At 36.8% G+C, this 19,066-nt stretch overlaps 1 protein-coding gene across 2 annotated transcripts in view; it reads left to right on the top strand.

Moving 5' to 3' along the window:
• Window positions 1-17,449, top strand: part of GFPT1 (glutamine--fructose-6-phosphate transaminase 1) — a 62,403-nt gene extending 44,954 nt beyond the window's left edge. For both annotated transcript variants that reach the window (XM_058428581.1, XM_032179055.2), the window contains 7 exons: window positions 3,277-3,397; window positions 3,784-3,941; window positions 11,968-12,082; window positions 12,345-12,472; window positions 13,328-13,495; window positions 14,750-14,911; window positions 15,592-17,449. In XM_058428581.1, the coding sequence (XP_058284564.1) occupies window positions 3,277-3,397; window positions 3,784-3,941; window positions 11,968-12,082; window positions 12,345-12,472; window positions 13,328-13,495; window positions 14,750-14,911; window positions 15,592-15,636 (897 nt within the window). In that variant the 3' untranslated portion in view covers window positions 15,637-17,449. The remainder of the gene's footprint in view (window positions 1-3,276; window positions 3,398-3,783; window positions 3,942-11,967; window positions 12,083-12,344; window positions 12,473-13,327; window positions 13,496-14,749; window positions 14,912-15,591) is intronic.
• Window positions 17,450-19,066: the final 1,617 nt, after the last annotated feature.

Raw genomic sequence — 19,066 nt, forward strand, 5'->3', positions numbered from 1 at the left:
GAGCTTGCCTACATGTATAAGAGCCGTCTTTGGGTTTTGCTTAGCATTGTTCACTTGTCTTAGACAGATGGCCTGCATAATGTGTGAACCTCAATGCAGTTTTACTTTGTGGGCACATTACTGCAAAGAAAGGTAGTCTGCTTTTTTTTTTAAATCAGATTTTATTCTTTAAATTGTTCTTTTAGAAGCTGAAATTCAGTATCAAAAACGTGTATTGTCAGTGCAGAAGCATAGGTATATGAGGGTCTTTTATTCCAATAAAGGACCAATATTTGCCCATGTAGTTTCCTTAGAAAGAGACAGTTTATGTGCTGCTGATGTCAACTGTTATAAACAGAAGACCTTTACATTCAATTTCTGCTTTTAGGATTGATTTCCAAAGTTCATGACATAATTTTTTTATTTGCTGAGGCATAAATATTAGGAGCCATTTATTTAAGCAGTGAGTGAAACTATCTGGTCACCTGCCCTTGCATCTCAACAAGCTTTGCTTTTTTCTAAGACTACACCATATACCTCCTCCCCTCCTCCCTCAAAGTTATATGGTCCTAAACAGAAAGTCTATGTAATATTGAAGGGTAGAGGTCTAAAAAAGTGATTGTTTCCTCTGGGCGTTGTGGCTCACACCTGTAATCCCAGCACTTTGGGAGGGCAAAGTGGGAGGATCACTTGACGCCAGGAGTTTGAGCCTGGGCAACATAGCGAGACCCCGTCTCTACAAAAAAAAAAAATTATCGGGGTATGGTGGCAACTCCCTGTAGTCCTAGCTACTTGGGAGGCTGAGCAGGAGGATCGCTTGAGTCCAGAAGGTGAGGCTGCAGTTAGCCTAGATTGCACTGCTGCACTCCAACCTGGGCGACAAAACCAGGCCCTGTCTCAAAAAAAAAAAAAAATATATATATATATTTTGAACACGGGAAGAAGAAAGACATAAACACATTAGTGGTAGCTTAGATCTATTACTGAATTAGCCCTCTATTCAGAAATAGAAAATTTGATTAAATGCTTCATCTAATGCTAAGACAATTTTGGGGCAGAAATTTTACGCTCTGTTAGAATTCTCTAATATAAGATTTTTTGTTGTTTTGTGGATGCCAAGACTACTGTAGTTAACAAACATTAGAAATCCCCCTGTGGTTTATCAAAGTAGTACCATTTATTTTATCCTGTTTTACATTTTTGTTGTTGTTTCATGACACATTTGCATGTTTTTTTTTAGTATCTATATCCTGAATAATAACTGACTACACTCTAATCATTCTTAACCCATTTATGCCAGAGCTCGCAAAATTTTTTTGTGAAAAATCATCAGACCTTGGTGATGACCTTGAGCAGTAGGATGTAAATAACTCCCACAAGCTTAGCATTCCAATGATGGAACACTAGGCATAAATGATTTAAGTATAGCCTACTTAATATGCTTTTCAAAATTTTAATTTTCTCTAGGTTTTGTAGTGGCATTCAGTGGAATTTATAGCATTGTTACTCTATTGTGATGGAAATATGTCATTTTGTGTATTTATAAAAAGTTGTTTGCAGCTGGGTGCAGTGGTGTGTGCCTATAGTTCCAGCTACTCAGAAGCTGAGGCAGGAGGATCACTTGAGACCAGGAATTTGAGGCCACGGTGCCCTATAATCATGCCTCTGAATAGCTACTACACTCCAGCCTGGGCAACAAACCAAGACCCCATTTTTAACCAAAAAAAAAAAAAGTTGCCCTAACTAAAAGAATAAACTATTAATTAGCACAGATAAATCTTGAGATTACTTTTTTGGGGTTTATTACTTTTAAATATCTGGTAAGCCTCCAGATTTCTATCTTTCTCTCTTCTTTCCCCATCTTTTTATTTTGAAGAATATGATTCCAATGTAACATTTATATTATAAACTGGGTGAAAAGGTTTGGTTTACATTTATTTGTGGGAAAACATTTAGCATTTTAGTGTCGGTAACTTAATTATGTATAATAAAATATATTAATGGAAAAGAATAATAAAAAATAGGAGCATTTCATCTTCAATGATTTTCTTTACATGATGTTGTAATATTGTTAAAAAATGCCAAATCAAAGTTATTTAGTATTTTTGGGGGAACCAAGTAAAACGATTCTGTTCAAATTTGTGGGTAAGCAAAAGTTAAAGGGCTATGAAATAAGGGCACCTTTAAGTTCTTTATTGCTGATAAGGAGGAAAGCTGAGATGGGTGAGAGATGGGGAGGGTCACTTGCCTGAAGAGGCTGGTGAAAGGCTGTCAGGATAGGTGAGCTCCAGAGTTAGAATTAAAGCAACACTAAATGTATACATTGGTTGAGCTTAAAGTTTTTGCTGCCTAAAAGATAATTTTTCTGTTGTTTTTGATTTTCCGATGTTTAGTGTAAAAATAATTAGAATGGAAATTTACTGAAATGAAGGTTAAACTACCCTTTGCACAGAGGCATACTGCTCCCTACTTCATTCCCCCTGCCCCATGCCACAAAGGTTGAAAATAGTGAGCCCTCTTAAACAAGATTTCTAAAATATATTGACTTCTTTTGGGAAATGGTCATATTTATGAATACGTTGTACTTTTAAAGTGTTTAATTTTTCTCTGTATATTTGTACATCTGTTAACTGATTTGAAACCCCTCACTGACATGGATATTACATGAATTTTCATTTTAAAGATTAGGAATTGGGAAGTTAGAGATAACACACAAGCTGACTCAGAACCATGCTCTTTCCACTTCTCAAAATGTTTTATATGTGTGGGTATGTTTCCTTATAAGAATGTATGTGGCCAGGCTCAGTGGCTCACGCCTGTAATCCCAGCACTTTGGGAGGCCGAGGCGGGCAGATCATGAGGTCAGGAGATCGAGACCATCCTGGCCAACATGGTGAAACCCCATATCTACTAAGTTGGGCATGGTGGCGCACACCTATAGTCCCAGCTACTCAGGAGGCTGAGGCAGGATAATCGCTTGAACCCGGGAGGCGGAGGTTATGGTGAGCCGAGATTGCGCCACTGCTCTACAGCCTGGCGACAGAGCGAGACTCCGTCTCAAAAAAAAAAAAGTATACATAGTTGTCTAAAGAGACTGATAGTAAAATGTTAGCCATGCTTATCTCAAGTGGTAGGATTTTGATTTTTTTAAAAAATATTTTAATCTGAGTTGTTTTTATTTTCTAACATGTCATTTTTGTAATCAGAAAAAGCAAAAACTATACATTGAATCCAAAGAAGTCCAATGAAAGAGTATTTGAAGGCAAGTTCTGTGACCAAGTCATCTTTTCTCTGCAGACGCGTCAAGTTCTTGAGGAGCTGACTGAGTTGCCTGTGATGGTAGAACTAGCAAGTGACTTCCTGGACAGAAACACACCAGTCTTTCGAGATGATGTTTGCTTTTTCCTTAGTCAATCAGGTGTGTTAATTTTAAAGACTTAAAGGGAAGGAAAGTTATTCTTTCTAATAATTCTAGCATATCTTGGCAAAAGCTGATATTTAAAGATAAACTGGCATTGCAGATGACTTGATGAACACAGATTTATTTTAATGTTACATAATTCTTTATGAATTAGTAAAAATGAACACCTTTTATGTTCAAGCTGGATTTTCAATGACAGAGAAGGAAGAGAGATCCTGACAAGCCATATTACTTAAAGTTTTGTACATTTATTAAGCGGATGTTTTTTATTTTATTTAAAACAAGTAATATTGTTGAAAGTGTGGTCAATTTGTTTTTGCTCCTAAGAAACAGCATATGCTAAAACTGTTCTGTGTGTTATGGTTGTCCTACTTTTTACGCAGGTGAGACAGCAGATACTTTGATGGGTCTTCGGTACTGTAAGGAGAGAGGAGCTTTAACTGTGGGGATCACAAACACAGTTGGCAGTTCTATATCACGGGAGACAGATTGTGGAGTTCATATTAATGCTGGTCCTGAGATTGGTGTGGCCAGTACAAAGGTAAATTCTTGACTCATTTCTCTGATGATTATTTAATCATAGTGTCAGTGAAGCAGACTAGTCTGTATCTTATTTTTGTTAGCAGTTATAGAACTCACACATTTTACTAATCATTGTAATTATTGTAGGACTTAAGGGTCAGATAGATAAAAGACTTGTCATTCTCTCCCTCTTCCTAATAGAGTTTAAAAGGGACTTATGTATATAATGTAAGTCCATTTTGAAAAGGTCTCTGCTGGCTATCCTTGTCTATTGCTTACTGCCCTCCTGCTAGGCACAGTAGGATACATAACAAGTATATAACATCCCCTTCTTTTATGAAGTATAGTCTGGAATTTGAAAAGTAACAAATTAGAACATCCACTTTAACCATTTTTGGAATTTTTATTTGCCTATTTATGGTTTCTAATAAATAATGTAAAAATATACATACTACCTCTGAAAGTTTGTAAGGAGGAATACACCTTTGGTATAAAATTTGGCAACTGCCAGGCATGGTGGCTCACGCCTGTAATCTCAGCACTTTGGGAGGCTGAGGCAGGCAGATCACTTGAGCTCAGGAGTTCAAGACCAGCCTGGCCAACATGGTGAACCCCATCTCTACTAAAAATACAAAAATTAGCTAGGTGTGGTAGCACGTGCCTGTAATCCCAGCATACCTGGGAGGCTGAGGCAAGAGAATCACTTGAACCTGGGAGGTGGAGGTTTCAGTGAGCCGAGATTGTACCACTGCACTCCAGCCTGTGTGACAGAGCGAGAGTCCATCTAAAAAAAAAAAAAAAATTTAAAATTTGGCAATTAAAAAAAAATTTTTAATGAGTATTGTATGACAATATCTTTCTCTTTAGATATTGCTCTGGGGAGGTTTAAAGGTACTGTCTTGTTTTTTGAAGGCCTAGTAAGACTACTTTGCTCTTTGGAATTGGAATATGCATAAATTTAGGAGGCTAATAAAAATAGGAAATCTTAGAAAGTTGTATAAATACAAGAGATGTTATCCCTCCACAAGTGTTTTTTTGGGGTTTTAGGTTTGTTTGTTTGTTATTTAGAGAGAGGGTCTTGTTTTGTCACCCAGGCTGGGGCTAGAGTGCAGTGACAGGAATCATAGCTCCCTGCAGCCTCAGACTCATGGGCTCAAGTGATCTCTGCCTTAGCCTTCTGAGTGGCTGGGATTACAGATGCACCAGGCTAGTTTTTTTTTTTTTTTTTTAAGATGGGGTCTCACTATATTGCCCAATGTGTTACTTTTTATGATTTCACATTTTTGTTTTCTCAATATTTTTCTGCTTAAGTTTGATACTTCTTGCTGATTATCTAATAAGATGTTGGGATATTGGTGGATTTGAGTTTAATTAAAGGATTGTGGAAGTCAATGTTAATGTGTACATAACTGCATTTGAATTCTTTTCCCTTAAAGATTCTCACAGAGAATTTTTTGTAGAAAGTTTGTGATAATTACATAAAAATTCTTCTTCTTTTCTTTTCCTTTTTTTTGGAGACGGACTCTGTTGGCCAGGCTGGAGTGCAGTGGCGTGATCTCAGCTCACTGCAACCCCCACCTCCTGGGTTCAAGCGATTCTCCTGCCTCAGCCTTCCAGGTAGCTGGGATTACAGGCACCTGCCACCACGCCTGGCTAATTTTTGTATTTTTAGTAGCGATGGAGTTTCACCATGTTCGCCAGGCTTGTCTTGAACTCCTGACCTCAAGTGAGCTGCCTGCCTCGACCTCCCAAAGTGCTGGAATTACAGGCATGAACCACTGTACCTGGCCCCCACCTTTTTTTTTTTTTTTTTTTTGGAGACAGGGTCTCTCCTCTTTGTCATCTAGTGTAGATAGAGTGCAGTGGTGCAATCATGGCTTACTGCAGCCTGGACCTTCCCAGGCTCAGGTGATCCTCCCACCTTAGCCTCCTGAGTAGCTGGGACTACGGGTACAGGCCACTACCCATGCCTGGCTAATTTTTGTATTTTTTTTGTAGAGACGGAGTTTTACCATGTTGCCCAGGCCAGTCCCGAACTCTTGGGCTCAAACGATCTGCCTGCTTTGACCTCCCAGAGTGCTGGGGTTACAGGCATAAAAACTCCTGAGTGAGATTTTTATTTCTTGCGTATTTCAATATTGCTAACACTATAGTTTACAGAGTGCTGAAACTTGAATTTTCTCCATATGGTAATTAAAACGTGTTACATGTTTGTGCTTGGGTTTCCATCCTGTGGCTGAATAAATTACCAGCCACCTTTAGTAGCACTTAAGGATTTGATTGGGGGATTGGAATTCCAGAGCCTCTTTATTTATAACAGATTGTGAAACGAGGGCTACAACATGGTGTATGTGGGATATGGGATTGTTTGATTGGATGGATGCCATTGACTTAATCTTTTCATAAAATGTTTCTGGAATTGTGAGCTGCCAAGGGAAATATATATTTTACATTTCTCATTCCTTTGTTTATGAGAACTTTAATTTGTCTCAACATTTTATGATGATGATTTTCAAATATACAGCAGAGTTTCAAAAATTTTACATACAGGCTGGGTGCAGTGGCTCACACCTGTTATCCTGGCACTTTGGGAGGCTGAAGTGGGAGGATCACTTGAGGCCAAGAGTTCAAGACCAGCCAAGGCATCATAGCGAGACCTTATCTCTATAAAAAATACAAAAACTAGCAGGGCATGGTGGCGCGTGCCTGTAGTCCCAGCTACTCAGGAGGCTGAGGCAGGAGGATCCTTTGAGCCCAGGAGTTTGAGGCTGCAGTGAGCCATGATCACACCACTACACTCTAGCTTGGATGATAGAGTGAGATCCTGACTTAAAAAAAAAATAAAAATTTTACATTAGCATTGGTATACCTACCATCTAGCTTCTACCATAGCATATTCACCAAGTGTACAGTTTTAGTAAATTCATTTGGCTGTACAACTGTTATCACAATCCAGTTTTAGAAGATGATCGCCTGAAATATTCCTTTGTGTTTCTTTATAGTCAATCCTCACTCCTACCCTCCAGCCTTATACTCAGGAACTACTGTTTTCTCTTGCTGTATTGTGGCATTTTCCAGAAAATTCTTGTAAATGGAATTGTATAACACGTCTTGTGTGTCTAGCTTCTTTCATTTAGCCTGAAGTTTGTTTTTTAAATAAAGCCAGTTAAATTTAGCAGTGAGGTATTGTATACCAACTTTAGTAACGCTAATGTTAATGAGTTCTGATGACCCACTATTGGACTAGCCTAGCCTGAAGTTTTTGAGATTTGTTCATGTTGTTATTTGTATCATTAGTTCTTTCTTTCTGCAAATCTTTTTTTAAAATATCTTTTTATTTTGAAATAACTATATAGGAAGTTGCAAAGATAGTACAGAGAAGTCTTACATACTTTTTACCCATTACCCCAATGGTTACCACCTGTATAAGAAAAATTAGCGTCTTTTTAGTACAGACTTTAATTTTTTTCAAAAATGACTCAAAAAATTTAGTAAGTATGACAATTTGGTATTTCATTTTTCATGGATTCTAAAGTAATTTTATTCAAATGTCTTAAACATTTTGGGCTTAGTTACTTACAAAAAGTTTTGGGTTATTTAGTCACAGACCATTCCAGGTGGCAAATAAGAGTTATTATGTTAATGGGTATTGAAAGTAGTTTATTATTATTACTATTATTATTATTATTTTGAGATGGAGTTTTGCTGTTGTTGCCCAGGCTGGAGTGCAGTGGTGTGATCTCTGCTCACTGTAACTTCCGCCCTCCGGTTTCAAGTGATTCTCCTGCCTCAGCCTCTCAAGTAGCTGGGATTACAGGTAACTGCCACCACGCCTGGCCAATTTTTGTATTTTTAGTAGAGACTGGGTGTCACCATGTTGGCCAGTCTGGTCTCGAACTCCTGACCTCGTGATCCACCCGTCTTGGCCTCCCAAAGTGCTGGGATTACAGGCGTAAGCCACCACGCCCAGCCAAAAGTTGATTATTGATCCTAATCCCTGGGCCCAGTGATGGAGCACATAGAAGAATTCTGTGATCTTGCCTATAAATTCTCAACTTTGCCTGAAAAACTGTCAGGATTAGAGGGATCTTACTGAGTTTCTCATAGTATCAGACCATAGACAATTTGATACTTCTGGAGGAATTGATGGGTATAAATGGTAGGTTCAGCAATTTTTATATGTTATTGCAGGTGTTTAGAATTTCACCACAGTGCTGACTTTTGTTGATTTAAAAAAATAAAAATGTAACTTTGTTTTTGGCTGAACAAAAAGAAAAACCAAGTTTAAAATTTCAGAGTCAGCATTTTCCTGGTAAACTCTTTCAAACCTCAGTAGATTCTGAATGTAGGGTATAGCTTATTTTTCCTCATAATTGGTTTCCTGATATGTATTGATGAAATTAAAAATATGAAATTGAAATTAGAAATTAAACTGTAATAGCAATGCAATGGAAAAACATATGGATTAAAGTTGCTCCGTTTAATATTTGTACTTAAAAACTAGTGTTCAGATGGTTTCAGTTCAAACAAATAAACACTAGTTTGTAGAATAACATTTTTAGTTATGGGCTACAGGAACTGGAATACTCATTATCTGATCAGTTTGGATTGGAAACAGTTTAAGTATTCCGGGGTCCAAGATACCTCTGACCTGGTAGTATGTTTTGTGATTAATTGATTTATTGAAAAGTAAACCACAGTAGGAAGAAGTAGACTGGAAGAGTCTGGAATTTAGAATATAGATGTGCTCATTAGTCTTGGAGGCAGAGGACTCCAAATTCACTTTAGTGTTATGGGAAAAGATTCCAGTCTGCTGGTAGAATATAATAGGTGTACAGGGAGGCAGTTGTGGAGGACCATGTGAGCAGCTGGAGGCTGAGAAGTCCAGCAGAGGAAACAGGGAGTCTCATTTAACTATTGGGATGATAGGGAGTTACCAGACTGTGATTTTATTTTAGAGGGAGTCTCATTATCCACATCATGCCAGGAAATCACTAATGGAGTAATCCCTTATCACGAGAATAGTAATAGAAATTCAGCATATAATCTATGCACGCACACACACACCCCTCAGAATAAATTTCCTAAAGCTAAAATTGTATCTAACACCGTAACTGACAACAGCACAATAACCTATTGAAAGAGATATAAATAAAAGCCTCAAATATCTGAAACATAAAAATGTTTTTCAAAATAACTATTGGATTAAAAAAAATCAGAACTACCATTAAGAAAGACTTACTAGAGGCCGGGCGTGGTGGCTCACACTGTAATCCCAGCACTTTGGGCAGATGACTTGAGGACAGGAGTTCAAGACCAGCCTGGCCAACATAGTGAAACCCCGTCTCTACTAAAAAAATACAAGAAAATTAGCTGGGCGTGGTGGCAGGCGCCTGTAATCCCAGCTACTTGGGGTGGCTGAGGCAGGAGAATCATGTGAACCCAGGAGGCTGAGGTTGCAGTGAGCCAAGATCACGCCATTGCAATCCAGCCTGGGCAACAAGAGCAAAACTGTATCTCAAAAAAAAAAAAAAAAAGACTTACTAGAAAAAAGTAAACAATGAATAATAGGGGTAAAAATTTAGAGTGTGTGGCCAAAGTGATAAATAGAGGGAAGTAGCATTAAATTCCTAGCACAAATTGATGAAAATGCCACATTTTTAAATGGGAAGATTGTTTTGTAAAGAAATGACATATCTTGGATTAGAATTAGTGTTCCTTCAACTTGCACTAAAATTAATTTCAAACAGACTAAAAAGGAAAATGTTAAAAAAATAAAAAGGAACAATGAAAACAACAGAAGTAAGAAAATTTAATAATAGTTTATGTAGGATGTGGAAGGATTATCTGAGTCTAAAAGTACTACGTAAAAGTTAAAAAATTATGTCAGTCAGCACCAATATAAAAGGTCAGTCCATGATGAGAAAAAATATTTGAGACATAACAATAACTACCTTCTTTTTTTAATTTTAAAGAATATTATTTTATTGAATACGTTTTATTCACAGAAAAATAAGCTTTAATCTACAATGAATGCCAGATTATACAGCAGAAAGCAATTTTCTTAGTTTTCCACACAGAAAGGTTCTTACTAAGTGAAAAAAACCATAAAATTATATTCACAAATATAGTACTCTGTCTCAAAACATTTCACATGATTATTCACAATACTAATACAATTAGATCAGTCATTCAGTCAGGTTAAAATATAACAGTAATGAAAAAAATGCAAAATCTAACATAAATTACATTAAAACCCTCGTTACATCAAACCAAAAATGCAAATTTCTTACTAAATCCAGAAAAATGGTAACATATATAGTAATTTAAAATATTACATTAATAATATAGAATAAGAAAGTGGTAAACTCTAAAAATCTGTAGGCATATCTGCAAACTTCAGACTTCAGAGTAGAATCTGACCACCCAAACATTAATGTAGCATTTTTCTAATTTTTTTGTTTTGAACAATAACTACCTTCTTAAAACCAATTTGAATAAACAAACTCAAGTTGAAAAACAGGTGAGGAACAACAAAGTCAGTTGTCAAAAGAGAAAATATAAATGGTCAACAAACATGAAAAAAGCTTAGCTTTAGGATTCAAGATATATATGCTAAAATAGTAGTGAAGGTTCATTGTCCAGCAGTCAAAATGGTAAAAGTTCGCTAAGGAGATAATTCTCAATATTTCACAGAACTTGACAAAACAGGCACATCTCACAGTCACATAAAGTTAGTAAGAATGAAAATAGTCTTGGCAGTGGGATTGTGAGTTTTAAAATACGTACAATTCTGTATCCTAAGAAACTAATTGTCTTTTAGTTCAAGCTGTCATCAATAAAATTTATAGTATGTTTTCAGCCTGTATATCAGGGATTGTACAGAACTGAATGCGTTACATTTGTCTCATTTAATTGTCATGATAATCTTGTGTCATGTGCATTTAACAGATGGGGTATCTGAGGCCTAAAGAGATGAAAACTGCTCAAGGTTATAATGTAACTTGACAGAGTTCGGTTTTAGGATTACACTTGTACTATTATTTAGGAGTGAAAGCAAGTTATAAAATTGTACCTGCTAATAATTAATTTTCTTAACTATGTAAAGAAAAGAAAAACAGTAAAAACTTTAAGGCATTATCCACAAGTGTTATTAATAGCATATTAATAGCATATTATTAATGTAATTATTTCTATTAGCAGATGAGATTAAAGATTATTATTTCTGTTTACTTTTCTACAATTGTACTTTCTTTTCTTTTTTTTAATGCAAACTTAAAACATAAAACTGGGAGTGAGGAACAGGCAGTAGGCAAAGGTGGAAATCAAAGAGCAATTAAAAAAAAAAATCCAGCAATACCAGTGCAAGTACCCCAAGGAGAGTTTATCAAGCACTTGTCTTTTGACTTACACCAAAAACTAAATGTGGTTAGGCACATGCTGATTTGCTCATCTTTTCCTTCCTTTCTTAGGGATATTAGGAATTTTATAAGCATTCAATGGGTTATAAGGTGTTTGGCTTTTGTATCTAAGAAATAAAAGTTGAGTCATTTGCTTAAGATTCAAAAAGGAGAATAGTGATAGATTTCCCAAGTGCTGGTTCAGTTTACTGTTACTAAGGTAGTTTATTTTTGTTTTTTGGAGACAGGGTCTCCCTCTGTCCCAGGCTGCAGTGCTGTGGTGCAATCCTGGTTCACTGCAACCTCTTCCTCCCGGGCTCAAGTGATCCTCTTGAGTAGCTGGGACCTCAAGTGCACACCACCACACCCAGCTGATTTTTGTATTTTTTTTTAGAGACAGGGTTTTGCTATGTTGCCCAGGCTGGTCTCGAACTCCTAAGCGCAAGTGATCCACCTGCCCCGGCCTTCCAAAGTGCTGAATTACGGGCATGAGCCACCATGCTTGGCCCTAACGTAGTTTTAAAAGATAGAGAATATATACTGTAAAACCAATGGGAATTTTATTTTCATCTTTTTAAAATTAAAAGTTCTAAATTCTTAAGATGCAGCTGCAACTAATTGTCCTGCTTTTTTGTGATGCTTCAGGCTTATACCAGCCAGTTTGTATCCCTTGTGATGTTCGCCCTTATGATGTGTGATGATCGGATCTCCATGCAAGAAAGACGCAAAGAGATCATGCTTGGATTGAAACGGCTGCCTGGTACAAAGATACTCATATATTATACTTTTGTTGTCTAAGGGAGTGGGTAATAGGTAAAATTCTCTTCTTATCCTTGAAGCTGTGGCTTGTAGCTATTTAGTCAATAAGATCTTTCTACATTTGCTCCGATGTATTAAAAAAATACCCATACTGATTGATAGCACAGAGGAATAGAAACACTGGTCTTTTGTTGTTTGCTACCAATATATTGTTATTTTATTTGTTTGGTTTATTGTCCTTTTTTGCTAATATTACTTCTTAGATTTGATTAAGGAAGTACTAAGCATGGATGATGAAATTCAGAAACTAGCAACAGAACTTTATCATCAGAAGTCAGTTCTGATAATGGGACGAGGCTATCATTATGCTACTTGTCTTGAAGGAGCACTGGTAAGTTTTCTCAGTTCTGATTAATATCAGTCCATTGACCTGCAGACCTGACGCATAGTTATACTTTTACATTAAATGAATGAAATAGGTAGAACTTTTGAAAGTGCTTCTGTATATATGCATTGTGGTTTGTTTACTTAGAGAAAGTGCAACAGAGAACTCTGTTCAGAAGTGAAAATCAAAAAGAGTACATTTTAGCATGATAAACTTGGATTTAGCAAGTAACTTGGGTTAATTTGTTCAAATATGAATAAAGATTAAGTTCTCTAGATAAGAAATTTAATTGAGGTCAGGCTGGGCACAGCAGCTCACGTCTATAATCCCAGCACTTTGGGAGGACATGGCAGGTAGATCACTTGAAGTCAGAAGTTCGAGACCAGCCTGGCCAGCATGGTGAAACCCCATCTCTACTAATAATACAAAAACATTAGCTGGATGTGGTAACGCATGACTATAATCCCAGCTACTTGGGAGGCTAAGGCGGGAAGATCACTTGAACCTAGGAGGTGGAGGTGGCAGTGAGCCGAGATCACACCATTGCACTCCAGCCTGGGCGATAGAACGAGACTCTGTCTTTAAAAAAAAAAAAAAGGGATTAACCAGAAATATGAATATGTTCATGATAATCTAAAATCTTTAAAAAGTCCTTGTGGAGCTTTAAAACTTCCAATTACTTGTTGATAATATAGAAATAGTGATCTATTAACTTGTTAGATATATTTATAGATCAGTGGTCCTTTAATACTTTTGGATGGATAGACAGTGGCTTGACATATCAGATGCTTTTTATAATATTTACTTAAACATGGATTTTTGAAAAGTGAATTGAAGACAACTCTGGTTCTTTCCTATCAGAAAATCAAAGAAATTACTTACATGCACTCTGAAGGCATCCTTGCTGGTGAATTGAAACATGGCCCTCTGGCTTTGGTGGATAAATTGATGCCTGTGATCATGATCATCATGAGAGATCACACTTATGCCAAGTGTCAGAATGCTCTTCAGCAAGTGGTTGCTCGGCAGGTAAGTCGGGGGACTGTGAGAACACCTTGGGGATCAAAGAGGGGAGTTACGCTAGCTTATTTGAATGACTTACAAAACATGTTTACACGTGTTAACTCATCTACTTTGGAATACAGCCTTTGAGATTTACGTGTGAGGAATCAGATACTTAAGAATTTCTTTTCTTTTTTTTTTTTTTTTTTGAGATGGAGTCTTGCTCTGTCACCCAGCCTGGAGTGCAGTGGCACAATCTTGGCTCACTGCAACCTCTGCCTCTTGGGTTCAGGCGATTTTCCTGCCTCAGCTTCCTGAGTAGCTGGGATTACAGGCACACTCCACCACGCCTGGCTAATTTTGTATTTTTGGTAGAGATGGGGTTTCATCTGGTGAATATATTTCAGGGGAAATCTAACATCTAGGTTTTATTTTAATATTATATAATTAGGCTGGTGTCAAACTCCTGACCTCAAGTGATCCACCTGCCTCAGCCCCCCAAAGTGCTGGGATTACAGGCATGAGCCACCCCGCCTGGCCCAGATACTTAGAGCTTTAAGAAGACCAAGGTCGTAGATCTCATATTGGGTAGAACCAAGACCAGAACTGAGGTCTTGGTCTCCACATCCTGTCTTCTTTCAGTTAACATATGCTGCTCCTTTTTAATTTAATACTTCTAAAACATTTAAAAATGTATTTTAAAATATTTTTAAATATATATTTCAGCTGGGTGCAGTGGCACATGACTGTAGTCCCAGCTACTCTGGGGACTGAGGCAGGAGGATCACTTGAGTCCCGGAGTTTGAATACAGCCTGGGTAGCATGGTGAGACCCTGTCTCTAAAAAAGTAAATAAAATAAATTAAAAATACACACACGTGATATATTTCAGGGGAAATCTAACATCTAGATTTTATTTTAATATTATATAATTGAGTTTTCTTCAGATCAGTTGGCTTTATATATAAATTCCAAAAGATATTATTCCCTAAGCACAATGTGGTGGTAAGGAACTTGAGCTTTGAAGTTAGGCAAACCTGCAGTCAAGTACTAAGCCTGGTATTTCTTAGTTGCATGAGTTTAAACAAATTACTGGATCCCATAATGCTTCTGTTTCCTCGACTATAAGTAATAACAATCAGATTTACTACACAGGAATTTAAAGAAGTCTGTCTGTGAGGCTTCGTATGGATTATGCAGTGCAATTTTTGCACATTCATAAGCTATAGCCCTGCCTTTGCCCGCCAGTGATGTTGTGTATGTGTGTGATTTTCTTTCCTAGGGGCGGCCTGTGGTAATTTGTGATAAGGAGGATACTGAGACCATTAAGAACACAAAAAGAACGATCAAGGTGCCCCACTCGGTGGACTGCTTGCAGGGCATTCTCAGCGTGATTCCTTTACAGTTGCTGGCTTTCCACCTTGCTGTGCTGAGAGGCTATGATGTAAGTCATCTACCACTGCAGAAATCTTGGGATGGTTTTTTACCTGGATACATTCTGATTTTTTCTCCTAAATTTTTAACAATAGTGTTTGAGAAATCTATCAAATATATATCTGTCACCTGTTATATTTTCATGGCCCAATTTGTAGGTTACATCACAACATCTTCTTACCCATAGAACTTGAAGGAACCTTGGGGTTCACCTCCAAGATTGTGACTCACCTTGGGTAGTCTCCACCTGTTTTCTTAATATAACCCCATATCTCTTAATAGGGCAGCTATTGGCATTTGGCAGGACAATTCTTTTTTGTTTGGAACTGTCCCACACATTGAAGACTTTGTAGCATTCCTGGTTTCTCAGCCATTGTGGCAACCAAAACATTGTGCTTTTGTTTTTAGTGTCCCCTATGAAGGCTACTACTTCTGTAGAGGACCACAGTAGCTCTTTCTGTGTGAACTGGCACCTTTAGAATGCTTTTTCCTAACCAATTTAAGTTTTTTTCAGGACACATTATGTGATTATATTTTCTAATCTAATTCTTTGTAGTCTGTAATAAAGATGGTTAATGAACGTATTGTTTTCTGTTTTTATAAACAAAAATAATTTGCTTATAGCAACCACTCCCTTCCCCAGTCTATATAATCTCTCAAATCTTGCTTTTTTTTTTTTTCTTTTTGCAGGTTGATTTCCCACGGAATCTTGCCAAATCTGTGACTGTAGAGTGAAGAATATCTATACAAAATGTACGAAACTATACGATTAAGCAACACAAGACACCTTTTGTATTTAAAACCTTGATTTAAAATATCACCCTTTGAAGGCTTTTTTTAGTAAATCCTTATTTATATATCAGTTATAATTATTCCACTCAATATGTGATTTTTGTGAAGTTACCTCTTACATTTTCCCAGTAATTTGTGGAGGACTTTGAATAATGGAATCTATATTGGAATCTGTATCAGAAAGATTCTAGCTATTATTTTCTTTAAAGAATACTGGGTGTTGCATTTCTGGACCCTCCACTTCGATCTGAGAAGACAATATGTTTCTAAAAATTGTTACTTGTTTCACCATACTTCATTCAGACCAGTGAAAGAGTAGTGCATTTAATTGGAGTATCTAAAGCCAGTGGCAGTGTATGCTCATACTTGGGAAGGGTTTGCCAAGTTTTAAGAGAAGATGTGATTTATTTTGAAATTTGTTTCTGTTTTGGTTTTAAATCAAACTGTAAAACTTAAAACTGAAAAATTTTATTGGTAGGATTTATATTTAAGTTTGGTTAGCCTTAGTTTCTCAGGCTTGTTGTCTATTATCTGTAGGTGGAAGAAATTTAGTTAGCAAAATATTACAGTAGTGTGTTGGTGGGTCTCAGTCCTTAACATATTTGCACAATTTTATAGCACAAACTTTAAATTCGAGCTGTTTTGTACAACTGACAGTATGATTTTAAATTTGAAGATGGGATGTGTACATATTGGGTATCCTCCTACTTTGTGTTTTCATCTCCTAAAAGTGATTTTTATTTCCTTGTGTCTGTAGTCTTTTATTTTTTAAATGACTGCTGAATGACATTTTATCTTGTTCTTTAAAATCACAACACAGAGCTGCTATTAAATTAATATTGATAAATTCAGTATTCTCTTCAACTTTGTCACAAGGAAAAATTTCCTGTAGTTAATTTTAACTTTCCTTCACTGCATTGTTGCGTAAAACTAGTCCCTTAGTGCCAGTTTGGAAGTTATTTGTGATTGTTTGGAAGATTTGCAGGTCGTTGACCTCATCATTTCACTCTAAGTATATGTGGTAGGCTAAGCTCAGAAAAAGGTATGTATGCTTTACACTGATAGGCACCAAATTTAGTATTCTATCCTACGTGTTTTTCCTCTCTGTATTTTCTGTGCTCTACCCCTGAAATATATTTAGGAATAAAGAAGATATAAATAAAGTGATATTGGAGTATGTTCAGCTTGTAAGTGTCAGAAATGGAAGTTGACAATTTGGATTAAAATATTTAAAGTAGAATATTATTATTTGATACCCCCAAAATTGTAAGTAATAATTTCTTCATGGAGCTTTTGTGGCCAGATCTTCAGGGCTATAGGAGAGTGTGTTTGTTTTTGGTGAAGTCCTTCTTTTTCAAAGGTTTTTACTTTTAAATTGTGAAGGTAAGCTGTTTAGCACAATTATTTAAGTAAGCTAAGTCTTCCTTTCTTTTCTTGTTTGAACTTCTTGGTGAGGTTAAGATTTTCTAATAGTTATTGTTGTTGCCAGAGAAGCATAGAATTCTGCTTGTGTCTTAGGGTTAGAGAAAGATTTGTTATATTTTGAGGTAATTTGGAAGGACTTTCGTACATGGTGACTAGAAACCTGATCTTTTTAAGAATAAAATAGGGTCACTATTTACACTATATATAATATATGGCTATTATAGCTATATTAATCTACTTTAATTGTTTCTAAGATTATTTTGTGTAAGTCAGCTAGTGTGTGTATAGTGTCATTTCTTATGTTTTGTATATTAACATTTTACAAACACAATTTGTGTGGGTTTGTAGCATTTCCTATAGTTTAAAGTACGATTCAGCATTCTAAGTTAAAACTAATATGTGAAGTCAGTCATTAGTCTGCATAATCTCTCTCTCCCTCTGTGTGTGTCTTTCTATAAAGCACATGTGTACACACACACACAAACATACTGAAAGCTAGGGTAAGTTCTAAACTGAATATCAAAAACCAAAATCAAAAACAAAGAAGTGATATTTTCCAAACAAACATGGATTCTCTGCCGGGTGCAGTGGCTCAGCCTGTAATACCAGCCTCCACTTTGGGAGGCTGAGGTGGGAGTATTGCTTGAGCTCAAGAGTTGGAGAACAGCCTGGGCAACATGGTGAGACCTGGTCTGTACAAAATTTTTTTTGGCTGGATGCAGTGGCTCACGCTTGTAATCCCAGCACTTTGGGAAGCTGAGGCGGGTTGATCACGAGGTCAAGAGATCGAGACCATCCTGGCCAACACGATGAAACCCCGTCTTTACTAAAAATAATTAGCTGGGTGTGGTGGCATGCGCCTGTAGTCCTAACTACTTGGGAAGCTGAGGCAGGAGAATTGCTTGAACCCAGGAGGCGGAGGTTGGAGCAAGGCGAGATCGTGCCACTACACTCCAGCCTGGTGACAGAGCAAGACTCTCAAAAAAAAAAAAAAAATTTTTTTTTTTTAATTGGCTGGGCATGGTGGCTTGCGCCTGTAGTCTCAGCAACTTGGGAGGCTTAAGTAGTAGGATCACTTGAGCCTGGGAGGTTGAGGCTGCAGTGAGCTGTGATTGTGCCACTGTGCTTCAGCTTGAGTGACAGAGTGAGACCCTCCTGACTCAAAACCAAAAACGTGGTTTCTCCTCTCTCTCCTGTCTTCTTATTCTCTATCCCATTTGATGTAGTGATTTTTAAATGCTTTTATAAGTTAATTCTTAACACAAAAGAGACATTGTAATGATGCACACCACTAAAGTGAGCATGCCCAATTAAAACCAGTGTAATATAGGATAAGAAAATCTGATTTTTCAAAAAAGATACTCTACATAAAGAATCCTTCATATAAAAAGTTCTTTCTTTTAGTACATTTAAAGTTTTAATTCACTCATGTATAACTGAGAGTTCCTTTGAGCCCTTTTTAGGCAGGGAGGCATGTCTGTCATCTAGCTCGTGGCCCAGTAAATGATTATTACATTGGAATCAATTTTTCAGTCTTTTAAAATAAATTCTATGCCATAAGAATAAAAGATAAAGAGAAAAATTAATGTTAACTATTTTTAGCTTATTATAACTATGTCAACAAGTGTTTATTAATACCTATTATGGGAAAGTCACTGTGGTAGGCATTGAAAATTACACCATCTTTAAAGCAGTATTTGTCCCCAGATGGACTCATCACTAGCAAAGACTGGGTTCATTAGAAGGCATAGGGTGAGAGAATGGGAAGATGGAGTGGAGGTGAGTTGTTAAAATGCTGTGAGTGAGTGGTTTTGTCTACTTGAATAATGGTCCATATTTGGGGGCATATTGTGTTTCATAAGAAGTGAAAGGTATTTGCAAAGTAAGCTACAAATGACCCATAAATCTGTTAACAACAGTCCTTAATATGCGAAGATGAAAAACAAGC

This window comes from Hylobates moloch, unplaced genomic scaffold (genome assembly GCF_009828535.3).
Source record: "Hylobates moloch isolate HMO894 unplaced genomic scaffold, HMol_V3 SCAFFOLD_15, whole genome shotgun sequence".
NCBI classification, from domain to species: domain Eukaryota; kingdom Metazoa; phylum Chordata; class Mammalia; order Primates; family Hylobatidae; genus Hylobates; species Hylobates moloch.